General features: G+C 51.4%; 1 protein-coding gene across 1 annotated transcript in view; it reads left to right on the top strand.

Moving 5' to 3' along the window:
* TRPC5 (transient receptor potential cation channel subfamily C member 5) overlaps positions 1-16,204 on the top strand; it is a 54,245-nt gene extending 38,041 nt beyond the window's left edge. Inside the window, exons 6-11 of the mRNA XM_085319711.1 lie at positions 205-400; positions 1,060-1,255; positions 12,329-12,535; positions 12,688-12,729; positions 14,585-14,674; positions 15,370-16,204. Of these exons, the coding sequence (XP_085175837.1) occupies positions 205-400; positions 1,060-1,255; positions 12,329-12,535; positions 12,688-12,729; positions 14,585-14,674; positions 15,370-16,104 (1,466 nt within the window). The 3' untranslated portion in view covers positions 16,105-16,204. The remainder of the gene's footprint in view (positions 1-204; positions 401-1,059; positions 1,256-12,328; positions 12,536-12,687; positions 12,730-14,584; positions 14,675-15,369) is intronic.
* The last annotated feature ends 5,958 nt before the right edge of the window (positions 16,205-22,162 follow it).

The following is a 22,162-nucleotide window of genomic DNA, read 5'->3' on the forward strand; positions in this document are numbered from 1 at the left end:
GCTGCGCTGCGCTGCGCTGCGGAAAACCGGAGGCAACGGCTGCGGGCTCGGCTCTGCTCCGGCTGCCGCGAGCCCCAGAAGCGCGTGGCGCGGCCGCGTTGTGGCAGCCGGCGGGGGGGAAGCCATGAATAATTTAAGTTTTCATGCCTCGGCATCCCTCGGAGAGCRGAGCGCGTGCTGCCTGCGCAGGCGGCTCAAAAACAGGTTTATCGATGTGGCTCCTGCGGCGGGAGGAGGAGGAGGAGGAGGCAGGACCGGGAGGAAGGCCGTCGCGCCTGCAGGGTCTGGCGCCCGAGCGCGGCCCTCGCGCCCGCCCGCTGCCCCTTCCCGCGCGGGCCCACGTCAGCGCGGCGGGGACCCCAGTGTGCCCCGAGCCTCCGTTCCGAGCAGGACTTTTACTGTGAGTAGTTAAAAGAGGGCGAAAGGGAACCAGCTCTCCTCCACTTTTAATGAAGGCGGCTCGGCCTKCTTTGGCTAATCCTTGCCTTCGCGTCCGCTCGCTCCCTCAACAGACGCAGCCGCCTGGCTTCGGGCGAGCAGGTTTGCGCTTGAAAGACTCCTCGCGGCTTTGGCTAGTGGAAAACCTAAGGAAAAAGTGCAAATCCTAAGGAAACTGAACGCCCTGAGAAGCAGGGGCACGTGCGGCGTACGCACCAGGAGAGCAGCTACCGCCTGCGGCAGAGCTGCGGAGTTTATTTTTATTGGTTTTCCTAATAGGAGCATTTGAAAGTATCTGCTGACCCCAGGCCAAAATGGAACCTCTTAAGCAGGCATATTAATGTCCTCTTTTTGAGAGGACAGCAGGGCTGCTAATGATGAGGACGCTGTTTAAATAGGAGAGATTATATCCCTATATAATAGCAATATCACAAGAATTAGAGGCAGCATACTTCGTTCTCCCACTTGAGTGCTCCCAGGGCTGGAGTGCTTCCAGTGCCACCGACAGCCCTTACGTGGGAGGACACCCGACCTCAACGCCTCCAGGGCTCTGCACGTTGTTAAGCGTTTTCTGTTTGGGTCCCAGAGTCAGGTAGCCTAATAGAAATCTGTTTTTTGCAGACTCTTTGAGACCTTGCAGTCACTCTTCTGGTCTGTGTTCGGCCTGCTGAACCTCTACGTCACCAACGTGAAAGCCAGACATGAGTTCACAGAATTTGTTGGGGCCACGATGTTTGGCACCTACAACGTCATCTCCCTGGTCGTGCTGCTGAACATGCTCATAGCCATGATGAACAACTCCTACCAGCTCATTGCCGTAAGTTCACCTCCTTCTCCTCTTCGTGCTTTCTTTTCTTCCATGTGCCTCCGCTTGTTGGCTTGTAGCACRCGCATCTCCTGGGCTTCAGGGCAGCCGGGGCACAGGTCGGTCCTCCCCGAGCGCCAAGCAGCTCCTGCGCGGGACACGCGGCACTTTGGTAAACCGGCGGGCCCTCTCCAACCCGCCGCCTTGCCCCACAGGCACTGCCGTAGCGAGGCGATGGGTGTTAGATCCTCTGTGAGCAGAGCCGGGAGCTGGGAGTGTTGTCTGCGTCCCCACCTGGCCCCTCGGGAACACAGGCGGAGCAGAGACTGCCCACCCGCCTTGGGCAGCCGTGGAGAGCAAGGCAGAGATAAAACGGGGAAAAAGGGACCTGCACCAGCTCGCCGACCACTTCCATTCCCAACTGCCTAGCGAAACCTCCGGGGAGATGCCYGGGTAAACTCCTTTCCGGGCTGGAGAGCAGAGTCTGTCTGCTTGAACAGTCCTGCTGTTGCTGTTGATCGTCTGCTGGTTCCAGTGGCTCCCAGATTAGGTTATCTAGTCAAACAGAGCACATACGCAATTGAATCAGTGAGACTTGGGAGCCTCTGATCTTTACCATGGTAAAAATGACGAGAAAAACCAGGCYGGTGACCTTGCTGGCAGGCAGGCAAACAGCTTATCGCAAAGGCATCGCTGTTCCGCCGGCCTGTGTCAGTGCCTCAAGCACTTGCTGTCTGCTGGGGCCACCCTTCGTGTTCGAGGACGCTGGACCCAAGGGCAGGCAACCAAGTTAATCTCTTTGGCTGTTACCTCCTATGCCGTCGCTTTATTGTCCTCATACAGGCTTGTCACCGCCCCAAGCCCAGAGCCAAGACTGCCGTAAGAACGAAGGGCCCTGCTGCTCGCTGGGCTACAAACCCCTCGTCACCCTTCCGCGAACAATTCCAGTGATGCAAAGGCAAATCAGAAACAGTCCCTGGGGCTTAGAGAGCCCCTTCGTGAGTTGTTCCCGCTGAGCCATCCGGAGCGGGAAGTCACCGGTGGGGACGCCCGTGGGTGCAGAGCAGCTGGGAACAGCACGTTCTCCCAGCAGGAGCTGCCTGTGCCAAGTCGGAGGTACGGGGCTGAGCGCACTGGATAACCGGGCCRTAACGAAGCATGGCGCAGCAGGAGGCCCCTGCTTCGACTTAGCACCCTGGGAATGCAAGGGGATATTTCGCTGTCGCTTAAGCTATCGCATAACGATTCCTACTGAGGGCAGCGGCATTTCTTGGGGAGGCAAGAACTGGTCACCTCCAGGCCGTGCCGTGCCGTGCACACAGCTTGTTTTCTGAAACTAACGTTTCTGCRTGCTCCTGGCACTCTCCCAGCGATCAGCTTTCTGCGCGCGTCTTCCAAGGACAGGCATCAATTAATCTCTTCCCTGAAGAAAATAACTCATTAATAAACAGTGAGCTTTACAGCTGTGGGGCTTCTTTCCCCTACCTTTGGATACTGTAATTGCTCCTACTCCTTTCTGATCCTCAGTAGGTTGGCTGCTAAACTGGGCGTTTCTTCCTCTTGATATTTGTGTTACGCTGGACGTATGCTGAACACCAATGCCCAGCGAGGGAGGGGGGTAAAGGGCCAAGAAGGCTCAGCATGGCGTGGAGGTCCTCTTCCGAAATACGTCTGGAGGAAACCTGCTGCCGCGTGCAGGACTCCGTGGAGAAACAAAATGAGCTGAACCCCAGGGAGGAGAGCGCATCTTCGCTTGTCGATCTGCCTGCAGCAGCATGATCAGGACGTCGTAATTAATTCCACTTGCTAATGAGCCGCAGCGCCGCTGCAACGCAGACAGCATCTCTCCTCTCCGTTCTGCAGGACAGGCACGGCACGGCCGTAGCAGCAGCCATCCTGCAGGTTAGCTTTTCTCCGCTATCTCAGATCTCGGCGTCCTGCTGCCGCGAAGCCGGAGGAAGCAGAGCCGAGGCTGCTCGCCCCAGGCTGCTGCTTTGTCTCCCAAGCAGGGCTTAGGGCTCCTAGGTCTGGTGGGTGCACGGCACGCAGCCACCGTGGCTCCGCAGAGGCCACAGCRAGAGCGAGGCAGGCAGAGAGGAGACTTCCACGCAGCGTTAAGGGGCTCTGGGCTCGCACAACGGCAAGCATTTTGACTTTTTTTGACTAAGCTATTTCAGACTTCAGGAAGTGTACTTTCCAGGAGYATCCTGAAGCAATTTTGATATTGATTTTTTTCATACAGCCTGCGCTTTTCACTTTTGCCAAGCCATTATCACAACTGGATCATGGGAGACGCTGTATTTCACTGTGAAAGCAAACAAAACCCAAAGGCGTGATCAAGTGTCCGTACGTGGCGGGCTGCGTCTGTCTGCGAGGATCCGAGCGCTCGGCCCAAGCGGCGACGAGGACGCGCTATGTGACGGGCTGTTTCTCATTGCATTGCCCCTCGGCTGCGTCTAAAGGGAGGGAGTCCTTCTGCCAGGCTRTATTTCTCCCAAAGCAACGTGGTAGCAGGCGTTATCGATACCCCAGCCCGCRTGTCTTCCCGGAGTGCTCCGGAGCAGGGGCAGGTTGCGGGGCATAGCATGCATTTTCCAGAAGCACGTTGCTTACGGACACAGCTGTGGCGTTCCGGGAAGCCTTGCAGGGTTGAGTTGGTCCCTGGGACTGTCTGAGCACTCCCAACTCCGCTCGGCCAGCAGCAGAGGGAGGTAAGAGCCACAGGATGCGGGAGCTAGGACCCCTCTGCAGAAGGAAAACCTTGGGGCTTTCGTCTTGAAATCGGGGCTCCACRTGGGCCAGAGTCAGCGGCACAGACCGGTGCATCCCGCTGAAATATTAAGGAGAGATGTAAGCACTTGCAACTGTTAAATAAACCGTGGCTGTTTTAGCAAAAAGCAAAGCAGACGAGCRCCGCGGGGACAGCAGCGCACCGACGTAGGTCTGAGCACGCCACCCCTGACGCGTGTGCGTGGAAGGGTGACGGATGCCCACGTGTCACCGGCGGCGTGCCTGCCCCGCTGCAGCAATAAGGCTGCCACGCTAGCAATGTGTATGCAGTTAGGAACGATTTTGTTACGTTGTTCCTCCTGCTGRCTGCCGGTTCTGTTCTTTCAAGGCTGGTTCATCTCCGGCAGCTGCAAGTGCAAATGATGTTGACGTGTTTAATGCTTTCAGGCCCATCTCCGAGAGCGGAGTGTGTGACCCAACGGCCATGGAGCTGCYAGTGTTCAGATTACAGAAAATAGGACACTGGACACCAAAATGGGAGCTTGGTTTTAAATGATGCAATGAAATAGAGTGTGGATTAGCACATTTGGGGGGAAATGTTCTGTGTAACAGAAAACCATATGTATAGTAAATAGGAACAGTTGGTATAGGCAGCTAAAAATAAATTAACGCTTTCAGGAAATGTTGCCTTCAAATTTAGGGATGTTGTGCATGAACTTTCTTAATTTTTGCAGAATAGGGAGCTTAAAAATTAAAGCACCAAGGAATATAAAGATTTTTCAGCTGCCTAGTACATTGTTTCCAACATGACAGGGGACTTCCCACGGGAAATAGTATCAAACTTTTCCCGATCTGCAAAGAACTAGAAGTGCCCCTCATTCTGCGCCCCAGCTGACCTCCCTCGCCAGCCCGGCAGCGGTTGCTACCCAGTTTCGCTCACAACAGCAGCAGAGGCCCCGGCCCCACYGCGATCCACGACCCGCCGGCACAGAGGAAAGCAAAGCTGGCGCCTCCTTTGCTCGCCCAAGCTGCACGGTTATTCCCCGGCGCTTCTGCTACGGCAGAATTTCACAGCACCCCGAAGGCAGCTGGAGACRCAAAGCCGCACGGCCCCCGCGCGGGGCGGCCTCCGCGGAGGCAACGCCAGCTCCGAGCCCTGGACTCGTGTCCAAGCTCAGGCAGCTCCCTGCGACGTTCCCTGCGGAGCGTACGCCGGCGGGGGAAGGAGGAGCACGGACTCGAACCAAGCTGTTAACACYCATCGGGCGTTTGCAGAGCCTCTGGAGGCAACGGCTCTGCATGCTCCGGCTTGGTGCGCCGCGTCGGGCTCCTTCTGCCCTTGGGCTGGACAAAGTTCAYGGACTGCCCGGGGGCCTGGTCCTACAGACGCTGCCAACACAGGTATCGGCGGTGGGACCAGAAAGTTAATCCTTGCAGCTGCCTCAGTGGCCAAACCGCTCTGGGGTGGAACCRGGTACGTTTAGGTAAAAATCAAGATGAGCTTGCAGTTTACAGAGGCCCCTGGTTGACTGAAGACATCATAGGGAATTTGCTGCATCTACAGCAGCGGTCCCGTTCTCGTCGGCGCGGTTAGCACAGCAGCGCCCTGCCTGACAGGTCAATGATTCTCTGCCCATTGCATGCGGAGCCGCACAGCAAGGTTTGCTCTTGCTACATGATAGAAGTTGAAGCATCCAGATGGAACCACATCRGCTGCAGCCCGCTGCATTATCCCATCTTTTATTTAGACCTGACAAGCTCAATTAGCATTATCTTATGCTTCTGCACGAAGGGGACTTTTGTAAAAAAGGCAGAAGAAAAAAAGCGGAAGATAAAGGAAAAATATTATCTATGAAAAAGGAATCAAAAAATAAAAGGGATGTTTTGGGGGAAGAACTCTCACCTGAGGCTGAGCAATGGGAATAGCTATATTAGGAATCCTCTGAAACACGACTTTTTGATTACAGAGCTTCACAGATTTCCTTTTCGMCGTGTTTCAGTCTAGCACATAAGTTGGTGCTAATTGATCAGGGAACAGAAGTCCATCCAGTTAAACTGGAAGGTGGCTCATAGCCTGCTGTGCTGTAGAGCGTCATCTACGTTACTGCGCTCGGGGAGTCGTGCTRTACCCAGCGCATCCCCCAGCTCCTCAGCGGCAGACTCTGCTCTCAGAAGCTACACAAGAAATTGTGGCTTCTGCCCTTAAATCAGTTCTGTGTGCACAGCTCAAGATTCAGTTAGGGATTTGAGTGATCCCGTGCCTTTCACGTGCAAATCCAAACTGGGATTTTGCTTCTTGGGACTAGTTCCTTTTAGAAAAAAATGAAGAGAGAGGTGTGAGAAAAGTATCTGATTCCCCTTTGCATCCAGCTCCCACCAGGCTCCAACAAAATTCTTCTTCTTCCCTGGAAAGCTCAAATCCCAAGTTGACCTGCTATGTAGGAAAAGATCAAAGATAATATTTTGGAAACTGTGTGAGGAGAAATGCGGCTGTTCCAAGTTCATTTTTGCAGTGGTGCTGGCACAGTCATCAGCACCAAGCACTTGGGGTAGACATCCCTTCCCAGCCCACCGTTTTTCTGTGCGTTTGTGTGAATTACTCTGTTCTGATGTACTGCAGGTAGTTAGGACTATCAGCACAGTTATGGCTAGCTGTCTGTCTTTCAGCTTGAAGAAGAGTCTCTAATCAGCCAGAGAGGTAATGGAGAGCTGGAGGGACAAAGCCTTAGCGACACCTTTTGTATTGTTTCTTCCCGCTGCGTTTTTTTAGAGAACTGTTTGTCTACATCGCCTTCATACTGCTCTGATTTATTTGACTATTGAAATATCAACTGAACTTTGCTGAAATGGGAGAAAAGAAATGGAGAGGGCAGAGAGAGGGCAGAGAGGGGGGAAAAAAGAGAAAGTGTCAGCCCAAGTAATTTAATTGCTCTAAAAACAGCACAATTCACAGTTCTCTGTGTTTTCTCAAAAATAATATTCCCTGGCCTTCTCATTAGCTGCTGTTATTTCTATCCATTGTGCTGGTGGGAGATGAAAGGTAATTGATACATATAATCAAAATATTTTGCAGAATATAATGCCCTGTGAGCTATTATAAAGATTTTAATTACCAAGTATATTTTGCACATGGAAGATATAAATAGCGATTATGCTAGAGCATGCATTTTCCAAGYACAAACAAACTCATTCCCTGGAGCTGGGGAAGCCGGGCAGAATGGACCCGTCCATTTTCCGGAGGGCGATGATGGCCAACGCGCCCTGCTGCTGCTTAACAGGTCCTGCGCGGGTCCGTGCATACCGCAAGCGCAAAGGGAGAAAGTTCCCACGAGAACTTTCAATAAGCTTCTGTATTTGGTACCCATGAAAAAGGAGCAGTCTGACAGTTACCTTGCCAGGGAATAACATCCRCATGAGGAGAGCAGGTAGCTACTAATGAAATGCAATTAGATTTATATGGTGAGTCCTTGGCAGAAGATGTGGTAACCCTAGTGCAGGAGTCCCTGTGACAATGCTGAAGATGGATCGTGGGTGTTTTTTTTCTTTTTAAATTGCAGCAATTTCAAGCAATTCTCATTTCTACCAACRTGGATCTACCAAGCTTCCTCCTGTGCTGGAGCTGGCATGATGCTCTGCAGCTTCAGCAGCTGGCTGCACGCGCTGCCCCCAGCCTGCATGCGCGGCTTTTGCTTTGGCTGCAGTTTGACGCCTCCTTTTCTAGGCGATGGCCAGAGTGACCGGCGGGCTCAGATGCCGCTTGCGTTTGGCTGTGCGTCAGCGCAACGCGGCACCACCCGCTTCCTGGGCGCTTCCGTGCTGCTGCTTTTGCGTCGCGTTCACTGCGGTGGCTCGAGCCGGTACGTCGTCAGTAGTGACCTGCGCTCTTACCTGTCCCCTTGGTGCTTCACCTGCTTCCTTCTGGGGTCTCTCCGTGGGGAGAGGTGCAGGTCACCGTGGTGCGGGTCCTGCTGACGCTGAACCGGCCAATACTTTGGTCTGCTTGAAGCGAYGGAGCTTGGTCGCTGCAGAATGAAGAAATCTCTTCCTGACTTGCTTCGTTACCACGTGTTCTGTATGAATCCTACCACGGCCCGGATCCCCCTGAGGCTTGCAAGTCGCCTGCGTGCCCCGCGCCTTCCCGCGGGCCTGCTCGCACGGGCGCTTCGCTCTGGAGAGCTCTGGGGCTCGGGGGGCTTCGCGCGGGCCGGCGCTCCCTGCGTCGCCCCTGCTCGCCGCCCAGGGCCCTCCCTGCGTCGCACCGAGCAGGCCGGCGGTACTCTCATCTCCTCGCTCCCTGCCTCTTCCAGTTGCTTTTTCTAATGCTAGATTGGCCTCTGTTAGTCATCTTGCTTGTATTGCTTTTGAGATTGATCCCATTAAGCTCTCACCCGTCAGTACGTACGTCCTCCCAGTCTCCGAAAGCGCAGCCATCTGCTGTCAGCTGCAGCCGCGTTTCCCATGCGTTCATTGTCTCTGTAGGTCCCTGGCTTTTCCCATAGACGTTTTCTCTTTGYATGAAGTGTTCTGCTTTGAAAAATATTCAGCATCATTTGTTTACCTCAGAGAGCCTGTTTGCACTTTGCTGCTTGCTTCTTTGGGCAGGCCAAGCTCTGCTGATGCCCTTACCAGTCTGTCCAGCGCRTATTACCACGCTCACACCTTTCCATCTGCAGAAAGGTCGTCTGTGTCGTCTCACGAAGATTAACTTTCTCTCGGCCCTCTTTCTGCAGTGCTCTCTGCTCAAAATACACAAGGCTTTATTTTTTGCATTAGTCTGCTTGAAAGCCACGCTAATATATATTTTCCCTGCTGTTGCCTGCTCTTGATTTATTCWGCGAAGAGCAGCAGAGAGGCGCACGACGAGTTCGGTGGCCTTCTCCCACACGGAGCAGCTCAGCCGGCTACGCCGCAGGAAGGCGCTTCGGGGGTGCCGGTGCCCGCGCGGAGCGAGCCCCCGTGCCCTGCGGGGTGCAGCCAGGCGCGCCCCGGAGCACCCTCCCCAGCGAGCGCCGCCTCCTCCGTCCCTCCCAGGGCTCCTCCGAGTCCCGGGCGGCCCGTGGGGCCCCGCGGGGACGGGAGCGCAGGGCAGCCCCGCCGGGCCGGGTGCACAGGGGAGGCCGGCCCGCGCTGGCTCTGCCCCGCGGCAGGGCGCTCGGCCGCCCGGGCAGCCCGGCCCGCGGGGCGCAGCCGCAGCCGGCAGCGTGGTTCCAGCCTCGGCGTGCGAGGAACGTGCTGCTCCCGCGTGCGGGGCCAAGGGGCAGAAGCCCTTCGCACCCAGGTAGCACGGAGACGCTTCGGTAAGCRCTCGCCTTGCTGGACAGGGAGCTGAGACGCTAGATGCACGAGCAGCTTGAGGACCCCCGTCCTGCGGCGGGGCGGCCGTCAGAGCAGAGCAGTAAGAGTCCCCCAGTGACGGCGCACGGGAGCCGGGTCATCRCCAGCGCAGAAGCCGGCCGTCATTYGGCAAAGTACGATCGAAACCGTACGGCCCAGGAAGGAGATGGGGAAGGGAGTCTTGATAAAAAGCATTTCACAAACTGTAAACAACAGATTTTCTACACAGARAAAAAGATGGAGATTAATGCTTGAGTTATCCTGGATAATTAGTGTAGCAGGTAACTATTTTAAATCTGGCACATCTGTGAATACATCACTTTGACTGAATGAGAAAATCCTTACAACTGCTCCAGTAAGATGGCTTCAGCAGTCCCCCAGGGAAATCTTTATGGGGGATTAATTCCCACTTCACCTGGCAGAGATCTGCAAAAGGATTATGTGGCCAGCGCAACACGTTCACGTTGTGGTGCTAACTGATGCAGGCTTTTTCTCGCAGAGAAGCTGAGCGCTGGTTTCTTTGAGTTCAGGTGTTCTTTGAACTTGAGGGCTTAGTCCTCTTGGAACAAGAGTGTTTTGTAGCTGAAACGATGAGCAATGCTTGAAAGAAAACAGTGACGAGTGCAAGGGCAAGAGCAACAGGAGCTCAAACAGCAGACAGCAAAATCCAAGCTCGGATTTAAATTACTAAAGCAACAAGGTCACACTTGCAAAGCTGGTGGTGCTGCTTTTTTCTGTAAGTGTTATAAAAAAGCTATCTTCTAGCACACCATGAACAGCACTGCGCCTTCTAGGAAGAAGGGGCTTTGTCTCCCCACCCCACAGCTCCGTGGAGGACGTGGTGGCCAGGCCCGAATCGAGCAAGGGACTGGCCGACCTAGGCCTGAGCTTCAGTGCAAAGCAGGTTTGGACTGGCTTCCTGGAACACAAAAACATTCTCAGAAAAACTGAAATGTCTGTTTTCAGGGCATTTCCAACCCAGAACTGCTGCCAGGAAGTCTCATCTGATTTGCTCAAGGTCGCAAAACATCCAGGTGTGTAGCAGCGGGGTTGAGTTGGTGAACCCCAGAGAACTTGCAGCAGGAGCGAGGGAGAGAGAAGGTATCCTGAGCTCTGTGCAGAGGGTCTGTCTTCAAAGAGGCTGCATTGCACTTGCTTGACTGAGCCTGCGCTGGAAGAAATACAAGGGAGCGTGAAGCCAGCGTTCCCCAGCCTCACGCAGCGATGCAGTTAGGTTAGGAGGGATCGTTAAAGCACCCGCAAAACCTCCCCGATCAGAGCCCCCCACCRAGTCCCACAGCACTGCCCCGTATCTGCAGTCAGCCTCTACCAAGCCCACAAGCCCTTCACCTAATTTTAAAACAAAGAGGAAAAAAAGAAAGCACTTCATGCAATCCAGATGTTCGGCCCTTTTCTTCTTTCCTTTCCTAAACATTAACTTGCAGTCCCTAAGCTGCAGTTTTGCCTCATCCCTCTCTACGAGCAGCATGCAGCAGCCACTGCTCCAAGACCTTCCCCACCGGGACGTGCCCCTGTTATAGCGGGCCAAGGCAATCATGGCCAAGTCACTACACCTGACGCCACCCCACGCTCGCTCCTGGCAGCTAGGGTGGACATTTGTAGAAGGTGATGGGTGGATTTATAGTCTTCTCCAAACTAACCTTCCCCTCCTGACTGCTCGGCAGGACATGTACATCTACTTCTGCATTGACATAGGACTTAAAAGTCCCTCCTCTCTATCCAAAGCAACAGTCTTCGGTACCCTCTCGCAGCTACGGCCTCATCCTGAACTCTCCAGCCGCCCCGATCACCGCGGCTAGAGCCTCCCGGGTGCCGGCAGCTCTGCTCTGCTCATTCCAGCCTAGTCCAGATCCCTTTGCGTTTTCTCTTACCTTGCACTGTTACTTAGCATACATAATCACGTTTTTGGTTTAATCTCTTAGCATAAATGCTAAGCAGCTGAAATGTCAGAGCCGTCAGCTTAGCACTGAACTCTGCAATGGTAACAATRCCCATCCATTAACGGTAACAATACCCCGTTTTAATTTCGCGTAGTACTGTAAGTGGTGTTCAGCACTGCTTGGCTTGAAGTATTCAAACAATATTTCTTCCTTTTCTGTCCAACATCCTCATTCCCACAGACCATAAGAAACAGTGACATTTTTTAACACCAGTGCACAGCGTGAAATCCATTTTGAATAGCTGCAGCATCTCTCCGAATCCGGGCTCCCAGGAGAGGTCTTTGCCCTGATTTTGATTCCACGGGCTAGATTGCAAACGTCTTGGTTTGGGGAATGCTGCTGTCAGTGTCTCGCACAGTTGCGGTCTTCCTTTGCTGGTGACAGTTTGGGCCTCGTGCCTACAAGGGYGATCGTAAAGTGGTGCTGATGGCTTCCCCACCTCGGCAGAGCGCCCTCTCCTCTTGGCGTGGACATGGGCCACAGCAAGCTCCTGCCGTGGTAACGTAAGCGGAAGAATCGGGAAAACATCTCCAGTCTTGTGTAAGGATAATGCAGACACCAGGTTTAAAATACAGCACATGGTATCGTTTCTGTTGTGGCTGAGTCGATAAAGGGTGAATCACTAGACGCCATAAAAAAAATATATGAAGGACCTTTTTCTGGTGAAGAAACTGAGATTMATTGGATTTGGGCAGGTGGAACAAATGGTCTGTGAAAACAGAAATAATAACAAAAAGTAAAATAAAAAATGTGTTTTCTTGCTGCTTTTATTGGTGAACTCGTAAGCACAAACTCTAAATGATGAAGCTGGGCTTGCGCAGGTGAATTTCTTGTTGCTGCATATCGCTGTCACCACATCTCTCAGYGGTCGGTGTTTTTACACTCAGCCATGTTTCACACCGACTTTTTAAGTCACCCCAAAGAGGGAGGTGGAAGAGACGACACCGCTTTGCCTGCGGCGGGAGCAATCCTCTCTCGCTCTCGCGTCGTCTCCGCCGCTGCCGGCCTTTGCGCCAGKAGAGCCCGCTGAAGCTGCTGATGCTCTTTCCTCCTCTCCTAGGACCACGCGGACATCGAATGGAAGTTTGCCCGGACGAAGCTCTGGATGAGTTATTTTGATGAAGGTGCCACTCTGCCCCCTCCTTTTAACATCATCCCGAGCCCCAAGTCAGTCTGGTACCTCTGCAAGTGGATTCACAACCGGCTGTGCCCAGGCAACGACTCCACGAGCGAACAGAAGAGGCAYGAAAACCTCAAAACGTTCACAGTAAGCAGCCGCGTGTCTTTACRCGTTGTTTTTGAGGGTGCTTGCTCTGCTGTTATTTGAAGGATGCTGCTGGATCGTAACTCGCCAGGAGCCCTTGGGAGCTCGAAAGGCAGGATGAAATGGGTAACAWACGTGTGCCTTTTTAATTCCAGGAACGGCACGCTGACAACCTGATTCAGAATCAACATTACCAGGTAAACTCTCCAGCAYGGTCTTTATTTGCTGTTTCTTCTTGCTTCTTTTCTAATACCTCACTTCTTGCTTTCTTCTAGAATGTATTTTTGATTAAGCGCAGGTTTTGCTTTTTGTGKATTAAAACATTTCATCGTTAGAGGTGGGATGGTTCAGCAAACCAGCCTGGTCTCGCACCTCCTCTGAAACCGTGGGAAACTTCCTCGGTATCCTCATTCACGCTGCTGAAGATGCAATGTCCCCATTGGCTTCCCAGGGACCGGGTTGTCATGCTATCCTGCATAAACCTGATCTGCAGCATTTTTAGACACACTCATGAATTSTTTCCCTTATCCTTTTTTTTTTCTTTCTTTCTTTTTTTCTTTTTCTCTTCCYTAAGCCCAGCTCAAACAGTGCTTGGGATTTTGTTCCATTTGGAAGGCTCAGGAAAGAGGAATTGTTCCTGTGCTGAATTTTGCTGTTTCTGTTTATTCTCAGCCTGCCCATCATCAAGTTTTCATTAAATTCAACTTACAAAAGGATGAATCTGTGTTAAAAGCTCCTAGCTGCAGCACTTGAATTCATGTGATGCATTATGCCAGCATTCTGGGGGGAAAACAAAAATCTCCAGATTATTATTTTGTATATAAGGTTATACTGTCAAAAACAATCAGTAATTCATCTTATTATTTAAGACAATATCTGTTTTCTGAAGAATACGTGTAACAAGAGTTGATGTTTACCATAATTAGTCACTTTGACAACAGGCATTTGGTGCTTTTGGACTTTGCAGTGCTGTTCRCTGGTCGCAGCAGGGGGGGGTTTGCAGGTGTGCCTGGGGAAGGTGTTACTCTTCTAAAAACATCACAGCAAAACTTTGGTGTGGACAGTATCTTAACGCTTATTGGTTAGACCTGCCAGCGCTACCTATGGAATGGGGAAAATGAAGGTCTCGAGTAGTCTTTTCTGGAGACAGAGATCAACTGCCATGTATGTCAGGTTGCATGGATAAATACATGCACATATATGTATATAATRTATCTTAAAAAAGGTATACATGTATGTATGTATAAGGCCTAAGTACCAGTTGGTTTACTCAAGGACAGCAAGGGGGGATACAAATGCAGAGGAAAACGGCCACCTGCTGCACAACCTGGATTTCGTCCTACCAGAAATTGGGACTGCACAAACAGCCCCGGTAACAGAGAGGAGCGAGAGCCCTTAGAAAAGTCACTGCAGGCATGACTTGGTACTCACAGCACTGCCTCGGGCGCTGCCGCAGCTTTGCGAGGAGCCTCTAACCTCTCGCGGAGCAGAACTTGCCTTTAGAGGCCTCCCAGTCCTCGGAGGGCTGGCGGCTGCCAGACGTGCCTTCCCAAGGATGCGCGTCACCTCGTGGAGATGTGGTTGATCCCGATGCCGTTTGCTGCTGATACGCCACCCTTGGCTTTCAAATATTTGATAAACAATCTTCAAAKGGCAAGCTTAGCACATCAGGAGATATAGGCTATCCACCTGAGCCCGTAATCTTAGAAACTTTCAGCAGCTGAGAGTAAAAGCTGGCTTAGAGGAGTTTAAATGGCTTGAGGACATTTAAGAACATGGAAAAAAAAATCTTACAGACTTCTACATATACAAAACACAGTACAAAACACTGACCTACTGTATTTAAAATCTGAGCATTCAAGATGAAAGATATATAGCCCTTTCTAAAGGTTTGTCTGTTGGAAAGAAGGTGCCGTGTTTCTAAGGGTGAATGATTTTTCCAGCCAGCAGAGTCAGGACAGCCACTGTTAGTAAGAACCCGGTGAGGTGATAATAAGATCAAAGTTTGGTGTGAAGCAGCAGCTGAATCACCTGTATTGTTTCATATTCCAGGAAGTGATCAGAAATCTTGTGAAAAGGTATGTTGCAGCTATGATAAGAACTTCCAAAACCAATGAAGGTTTAACTGAAGAAAATTTCAAGGTAACTTGTTATTCCTTAGTAAGCACTTATCACATTAATTCAGGTGGCCACCTGCAGAGCTTGGTGAAATCTGAGACTCACTGTGGAAAGAATGACTATTGCTAGAGCTGGGACTACATGTGACATGCATGTCTTCCTTTTCTGAGCAAAGAATATTCCTTATTGAGGTGTCTTCTCATACGATCACTTCAGTAAATTTCAATGTGTAATACCTTATGTAAACAGAAGCTTTGGAAAACRGTAAAAATGAAGTACCTGATATGAGTCAACATCACGTTCCTAATTTGACCCAGGCAGGGCCAAAGAATATGTCCGGCTCTGTGGATACAAACACTACCATTTGTCAACAAAGTTAAAAAGTTATAAAACTTAACTTTCAACAGTGTTTCACCACTTCTATAAATGCCCTCGTTGAACCTTTYCTTTTCTTCTTCTTGGGAGGGATCTTGGTCAAGAAGGCTGGCCCTACAGTGTTTGGAGACAAAGATCTTGTGAGGTTCTCCAATTCTTAGAACTACCAATACTCTCCCCCCCCCCCATCACTGAATAACGAAAGATTTATGTGGTATTCTTGTAAGTGTGATTTGGTATCAGCCATTTAGATAGCTCTGAACAGTTTGCCCAAGGGAATATGATCATTCTTTCATGTTGCAGAGAAAGCTTCTGTGTGTAACTCATCTTTCCTCTTGCCCTAGGAATTAAAACAGGACATCTCAAGTTTTCGCTATGAAGTTCTTGACCTCTTGGGGAACAGGAAGCCCCAGAGGAGAAGTTATTCTACCAGCAGCACAGAGGTGTCCCAAAAGGATGATACGAATGAGGATGGTGCTGGAGAAAAACCCAAAGGCAAGAGCGTGTCTTTCAATGTAGCCAACAAAAAAAAAGATTTCAATGTATCTGCTCTAATTAAAACTATGTCGGGGATCGATATGGTGGATGARAAGCCAAAAAGCAACGGAATCAGTAAGCGCTCCTTTGTCCGAAACGGAAACAGAGTTCAGAGACTCTCCAGCTCCAAGAAGGAGTCCTTTAAGAGGCTGGGTCTGCTGTTCTCCAAGATGAACGGACACGTACCTGAACCAGACTCGGAGCCCATGTACACTATTTCAGATGGAATTATTCAGCCACACTACATGTGGCAAGACATTAAATACTCTCAGATCGATAAAGAGAGAGAAGAGAATTGTTCCAAAAGCGAAATTAACCTCAATGAGGTGGACTACAGCGGGAACACGAGACTCACGGGCCAGAGCAGGGAGTGCCCTGTGGTTTGTACCAGTTCCCTTCACTGTGCTTCCAGTATTTGTTCCTCTAATTCCAAACTTTTAGACTCATCAGAAGATGTATTTGATTCATGGGGAGAGGCTTGTGACTTGTTTATGAACAAGTGGAAAGATGGGCAGGAAGATCACGTTACAACGCGGTTATAAAGTAAAGCTGTCTAACACCTGCTAGAAAACTTAGCTTGTTATTTGTAATGTTTTGCTATCACCTGATTCAGCATTGAGATTTCCTTTCTGTCCATAGGGGGAGGGGAAAAAACCATAAAAGTCTATAGTTACGTTAGCCTATTTTATAGCCATCTGCATTTTTTTAATTCATTTATACTCCCAAATACCGAACTAAAGGTTTTGCCATTTATAAAGTCACTGTAAACCAACAGGGCTCCCTTCTGACACAGCCGTAGTCTTCGAACCCTGCAAAACTTGGACACGGTGGTGGTGGAGTGAAGAATTTCTCCAGTGCTTTTACCATCGTTCCCCCATCGCTGTGTTACACCACCGTTATCCACGCGAGCGATCTCCTGTGCGTAGTGCTCAACTTCCTCAGCGGCAGGACGAGCTGGGGAGCAGCAGCTTATCAGAAGGCTGAGAAGATCCTCTTAGAAAGGATTTCAGGTTATAACTGGCTTTTTATTTTTCCTTAAGCAATACAGCCTCCAATTCATTCAGTTAYGTGTATTTTTTCAGGTTGCATACTACATTCATGTTGTAAATTCTTACTGAATAAGAGACGCCTCCTGTCACTCAGCTAGAACCTGTTACAATCTGCTGGTTTACCTAATTCCCATTAACCTAATTCCCTCGTGTAGGAAGCAGACTTACCTCCCCGTTAGCCCGGCAGTGGAAGCACCCAGCCCTGCTGCTGGGTCTGCCTGGACGAGCCGACCCCGGCGCGCCTGCGGCTCCTTGAAAGCCAGCCCTCAGCGCGGTTCCCCTCCACCCACGGGGCTCAACCGAAGCCCAGCGCCGGCACGCAGACCGGCACACGCGGACCCCTACGGCGTCTGAGGTGCCTCGTCTCGTTCCCGCTCCTGCGTTCGCTTTTTGCTGCCTCTCTTGTCACGCTTCGGGCAGAAAACTGTTCTCCTGGTGCGTGTCAAGCTCAGAGAGGGAGAGTATATTGCTCAGATTCATGAACTGCGTTTCTGAAAAGCAGCCTAAGCCAGGGCAGCTCAGACGGTGTTTGGTGGCCCGGAAAGCCTCTGCAGTTCCTTTTCTCTGCTGCAACAAAAAGGAGTTCAGCAGCAGAGTGTCATTTTTTTTTCTCCCAGTTGCGCTAGGCCTAGTGCAGACATAACGATGCCGCTGCATTTGACCTGATGGGGTTGTCTTCTCCCCTCCTTGAAGTTCCTTAGGACAAAATGGTTGAATCAATGTTTTTTTTTTTAACCAACCTGGTAATTCAACTTTCTTCTCTGCTGTTGCTATGACAMATAGGTGTTTGGCATTTAATACCCACGTCAGAGCAGTCACTAGTCAGCTGCTTCCCTGGAGGAAGCAAAGTGACCGAGCGCTCGGAAATGGCATTCCCTTAAGGTGAAGCCCCGCTCCCCGCTCGCGCTCGCGTGTTTAAGGCTCCGTCCCTGGGAGAGGTGGCGTGCGTGGGAGTCGAGCGCAAGGGCGCTTGCCCTAARTCGGCTCTTCTCTGAACCAGGTTGTGAATTGCGTTTGCAGAAGCAACAGTGACGGTTGGACCCCGCCACGTACCGCTGGCAGGCGTCAGGTTTACTGGAGGGGCAGGAGCAGGGCGGGCGGGCGGGAGGAGGGACCCGCGCGCGCCCCGGCGGTCCCGCGTGGGAGAGGCGCCTGGGTGCCTGCCGCGGGAATACTTTGCCAGAGGTTTAAACTCTGACTGTGCTGTTGAGGGAAAACACCTTGCTGGGTTTTCCCTTTGGGCCTACCTGAGCCCGTTGCAGCTCGCCCTTCTGCGGAGCTGTGGAAGCAGCAGCTCGGCTTGGGAAGCTCCGAGCGCAGCCCTGAAGCCGAGGGCTGCGCTCCAGGCCCGCTGCGGCGCTGGGAAGAACGAGCAGCTAGTAGCGGGGACTCAAAAACGTACCACTACTCCCCACTTGCAAGCAAGCAGACTTGCTTGCTAGCACGCAGTACAGTCTTAAATATTTAATTCTCTGAATGTGCTAGTTAAGGCAGAGCGAGAAGCATTTTTGTATCAGCAAATTTCAGGCTTTCACGCTAACTGTGGAAGTAGAGTGGTTTTTGAAAATTGCAACTCCCCTTCCTGCAAGAAAGACTGAGCAAACTGCCACGGGCACTACGTAAGGAGCCGTGGCAGACGCCAGGGTGAGGGGCAGCCTGACGCTGGCGGCAGAGCTGCAGTCAGAGCCGACCGAAGGCAGTTCGCAAAGCAGCCGCAGGAGAAGCCCGAAGTTTAACAAACCAAAGTGACTGAGCCCATTCCTGGAAGTAGGAGCATTAGCAAGAGCTGCTAGTGGGCATGGAGGGAAGGGCTTGACCCATTTTATGCTTCACCTAACCACACTGCAGCTTATGAGCTTGAAATAGGGCCAGCAAACCCTTATGGTATTTCCCATCTAATGTGTGGGAATGAAAACAGCTCAAGGACGGTTAYGCAGGTGACATCAGCCGAGTTCAAGACTAGGATACAATCAAGGTTCGCGTCCTTTGACAGCAGAGAGGCTTTTAAATTTCCYGGGACTGCAAGCATCGCGCTCCCGACTACGATTACGGCGTCTCGCTCGAAGGCTGCGCTGCATTAAGAGCTCCAAAGAGCAGAGGCGCGAGGCAGTTAATTGCCTGCGGCAGCGCCCCGACTGTCCGAAGGACCCGGGGCGGCGCAGAGCGGCGCTCCGCTGCTGCGCGCAGCGAGGGCAGGGGCGGGAACCGCCGCACGACGCCGTGCCAAACGTCTCGGCGACGCTGAGCGTGAGACGGCTTCCCACGGCCGCCGGGCTGGGTCTCCCCTGGGATTTGTTTCATGACTCTGATATTTCCTAGCTCCCAGCTAAGAGCTTGTTTGAGCTGACTTTTCAGTTTAACACAAATATTTGATTGGACTAAATGATTAATATGTAAATATAGCTCAGAGTTCACAAAACTGTCAGACTTGAACCCCAAGACAAATTCTGTTTGATCGCAGCTATACAGCCCCTTCGGTAGCAACAGGCATTGCAATAGCTGGTGAATTATCATTACTACTAGTACTCTTAAACAGGAACTTCAGGGGAGGGAAGTTGAAGTATCTTGTCAAAAACATTTTTTTCAGACAAAACTGGCAAATTTTTATTTTGTTTTAAATTCGCTTGCAGGCAGCCTTTGGGATTTCACTAGCATTTTTCTGTTCTCAGTTGATGAAAGGGAAAGCACGTTCTGGTGAACATTTTCCCTCCCTTTGGAGAGGCGAGCGGGCTCCCTCGCGGCGTGCCGGCGGGGCGCCCCGAGCACCCCGGCGAGGCGTTAACCTTCTCCTGGCTCTGCTTCGGGCCGCAGTTCCCGCGTGCCCGGCCTTCACGCTGCGCGTGCCAGTAACGCTCCCTAAGCATACGCAAGGAATATGGAATTAGGAATAACACAGCTCTTGACCACTCGTCCTTTCCTTAGGTTTCTTGCACTTCAGGTTGCTTTATTATTTATTATCACCTCCCACCTCCCAGTTTCACCTGGCTTTTTAGAGCAGCACGCTAAACGGGATCGCTGATCGGAAGCTCGCAAGCGGCATCCAGGCACAGGACATCGCGCACACCGAGCTGTTTGTACGCAGGTTACGGATTAAAGGAGCTGTTCCACAAACAAGAAATTAAGTGACGTGTCTCTGCAGAGTATTTGGATAACGATATTTGTAAATATTCAAGTACTTGATGTATGTGTGGACCCTACAAAGGAAGCACGCATAGTGGTTAGAGCGCGGGGTTAGAAAACAGCATTCCTGGGGCCTGTTCCCAGCTCTGCCACYGACCCACTGTGACCTTGGGCAAGTCACTTAGCCTCTCTAATGCCCCAGTTTCCCCATCTGTAAAATAGGGACAATAATACTTTCCTACCTCGCAGGGGGGTTAGTTCGTTATTTACAAGCACTTTCAGATCTTCAGATTAAAGGCGCTCTATACACTAAATAGGTAATATTACTAGCAGTAGTATGTCCTTTTATTTTCCTACAACTAATTCAGGTTAGGATTTAACCGTAGGAACATTACGATAGTTTTCCACGTAGAAAACTAGCCTGGTTTGCGCAGAGGGGAGTTTGGGGACTTCSGCAGCGGAGGGCGAGCAGGTTCAGCCCAAACGCTGAACACCCTTGCTTTTGTGGGTCCACGTCTCGCCCTTAACGTTACTTCACCGCATTTGTGTTTCATCCTCCTTTTCTAATGGCACGTGCAACAATTTCTAGCAGAATCAGCCTCTGTAAATATCAAGACTATTTAAATGAATATATTCATGTATAGATATAAAATTTTACCTTTTAGAGAGATGAAAATTGGGCTCTGCACCAGACTTCTYGACCCGCAGCCCGGCACGGACACGCGGGCTCGGGGCAGGGCTAGGAAAAGCGCTCCGCGTCCCCTCGTCTCCTTCCCTTCGCCAAGGACGAGCTCCCAAGGAAAAGCGTAGCGGAGCTACCCGGGAGGAGAGCCCCTCGGGGTCGCGCTTCGGGGGCGGGCACAGCGGTAGCTCCGCACGCGGAGCGGTTCTGGGGGGCCGGGGCACCCCGGGGCCGCGTCCCTGCCTGCCGGCCGGCCGACAGCAACGCCGGCGGGACTCACTGGTGCAGCCTCTGTAATGAAACGTTGCCAGAATAACCCGTAGTTGTTAGGTTTCAAGTAACACGTTTGCTAACTGCTATAAAAATCATTCCTCTAGTAATAGGTTTCTTCTTTTTCTTTTTCTTTTTTTTCTTTTTTTTGAGACGGTGGAGGGCACATTAATATATTTCCTTACCCTTTGTAACATAATGTAATTTAATTTTCACGCTACTACTTTCCTCATTTCAGACCATTAATTTTGTGCAAACAAGTCATTTATATTTTATTCCCATAAGCCCACCACACCAGAACAACTAATGCGCTGGAGTAAGCTGGTGGCCAAGAATGACTCTTTCAAGAAGAGAAAGGKTTTTTTTCAGTTCAAAAGGCAGGAGCAGCATTTCCTGCTCCATCTTCCGATTCCTCGGCAGCGCTTTACGCTTCGGGGAAACACCGTCCGCTTCTTCGATGCGCGCAAAACAGACCAAGACCAGTCCTAAACCAAACATCCGACCCAGCTGAACCACCCACAGGTTCTGGGGAAGCCAGAGCGGCGCCGCGGCCCCGTCTGCGCCGGAGACGCCTCTCCCTCCGCGACGGCGCGGCTCGCCGGGGCAGCGCTACGCGCTCGCCGGGGCAGCGCTACGCCGCTGCTCCCGGGGAGCCTTCCCCGTTTCAAACGGCCCCGGTCGAGGAGCTGCGCCTAAGCCAGAAGCAGCCGCGCGCCTCGGGGCCGGCGTGCTCGGGGCCTGCTGCCCGCGCGGAGCTGCTCTCGAGCAAGCGGCGCCCGGGGGTCCAGCCGCTCCTTGGGTATCGTGGGGTTTTATTTAAAACCCGCCGACCGCGTTAGTAAGGCGGGTGGGGAAGCGGAGGGCTGGGGGTCCCCGAGAGGCGCAGCGCCCRCTGAAGTACCTATTTTCTACACCGCGAGCCCTGAGAACCAGGCGCACTCTACAAACAGGTTTTTTTTCTTTTTTTCTTTTTAAGCAAACACGTTTTAATATCAAATTAAATCTCCATAAAAAAAAGCTGTCACAGAAATGGCTTCACATCTGAGCATAGTTTAAAATGAYGTTTTACTTCATGGGATAAAAAAGCTGAGGCTTCTTTCCTTTTTTTTGATTTTGGTCAAAACCATCACGGCCTTTTCCAGGCAGAAGAGCTATGAGATGCTGTGAGAATTTTGCTCGCGTAGAGGCAGAGCAAGGACTCGAGCATTTGCCCACTGAGCAGCGACGGCCGCCCCTAGGGCAGGGGACTGGGGGGGGGCGAGAAGGCAAAAAAGCAAAAACAAATGCTTAAGTTTTATGTACTTTTCTACTTCATCTTTTCTGCCCATACTGCAGACTCCATGTCATTCCCACATATAACGTGTAAAAATGAAATGTATATAATAAAATTATTTATTTTATGTGTATTTTTAGCTTAACTGTAAACTGAAAAAAGCATTTAATTTTTTTTTCCCAAAAAYGTAAGCCTATGGAAATTCA

Source organism: Rhea americana, unplaced genomic scaffold, assembly GCF_003343005.1.
Source record: "Rhea americana isolate MKP2758 unplaced genomic scaffold, rheAme1 scaffold_6, whole genome shotgun sequence".
Taxonomy (NCBI): Eukaryota; Metazoa; Chordata; class Aves; order Rheiformes; family Rheidae; genus Rhea; species Rhea americana.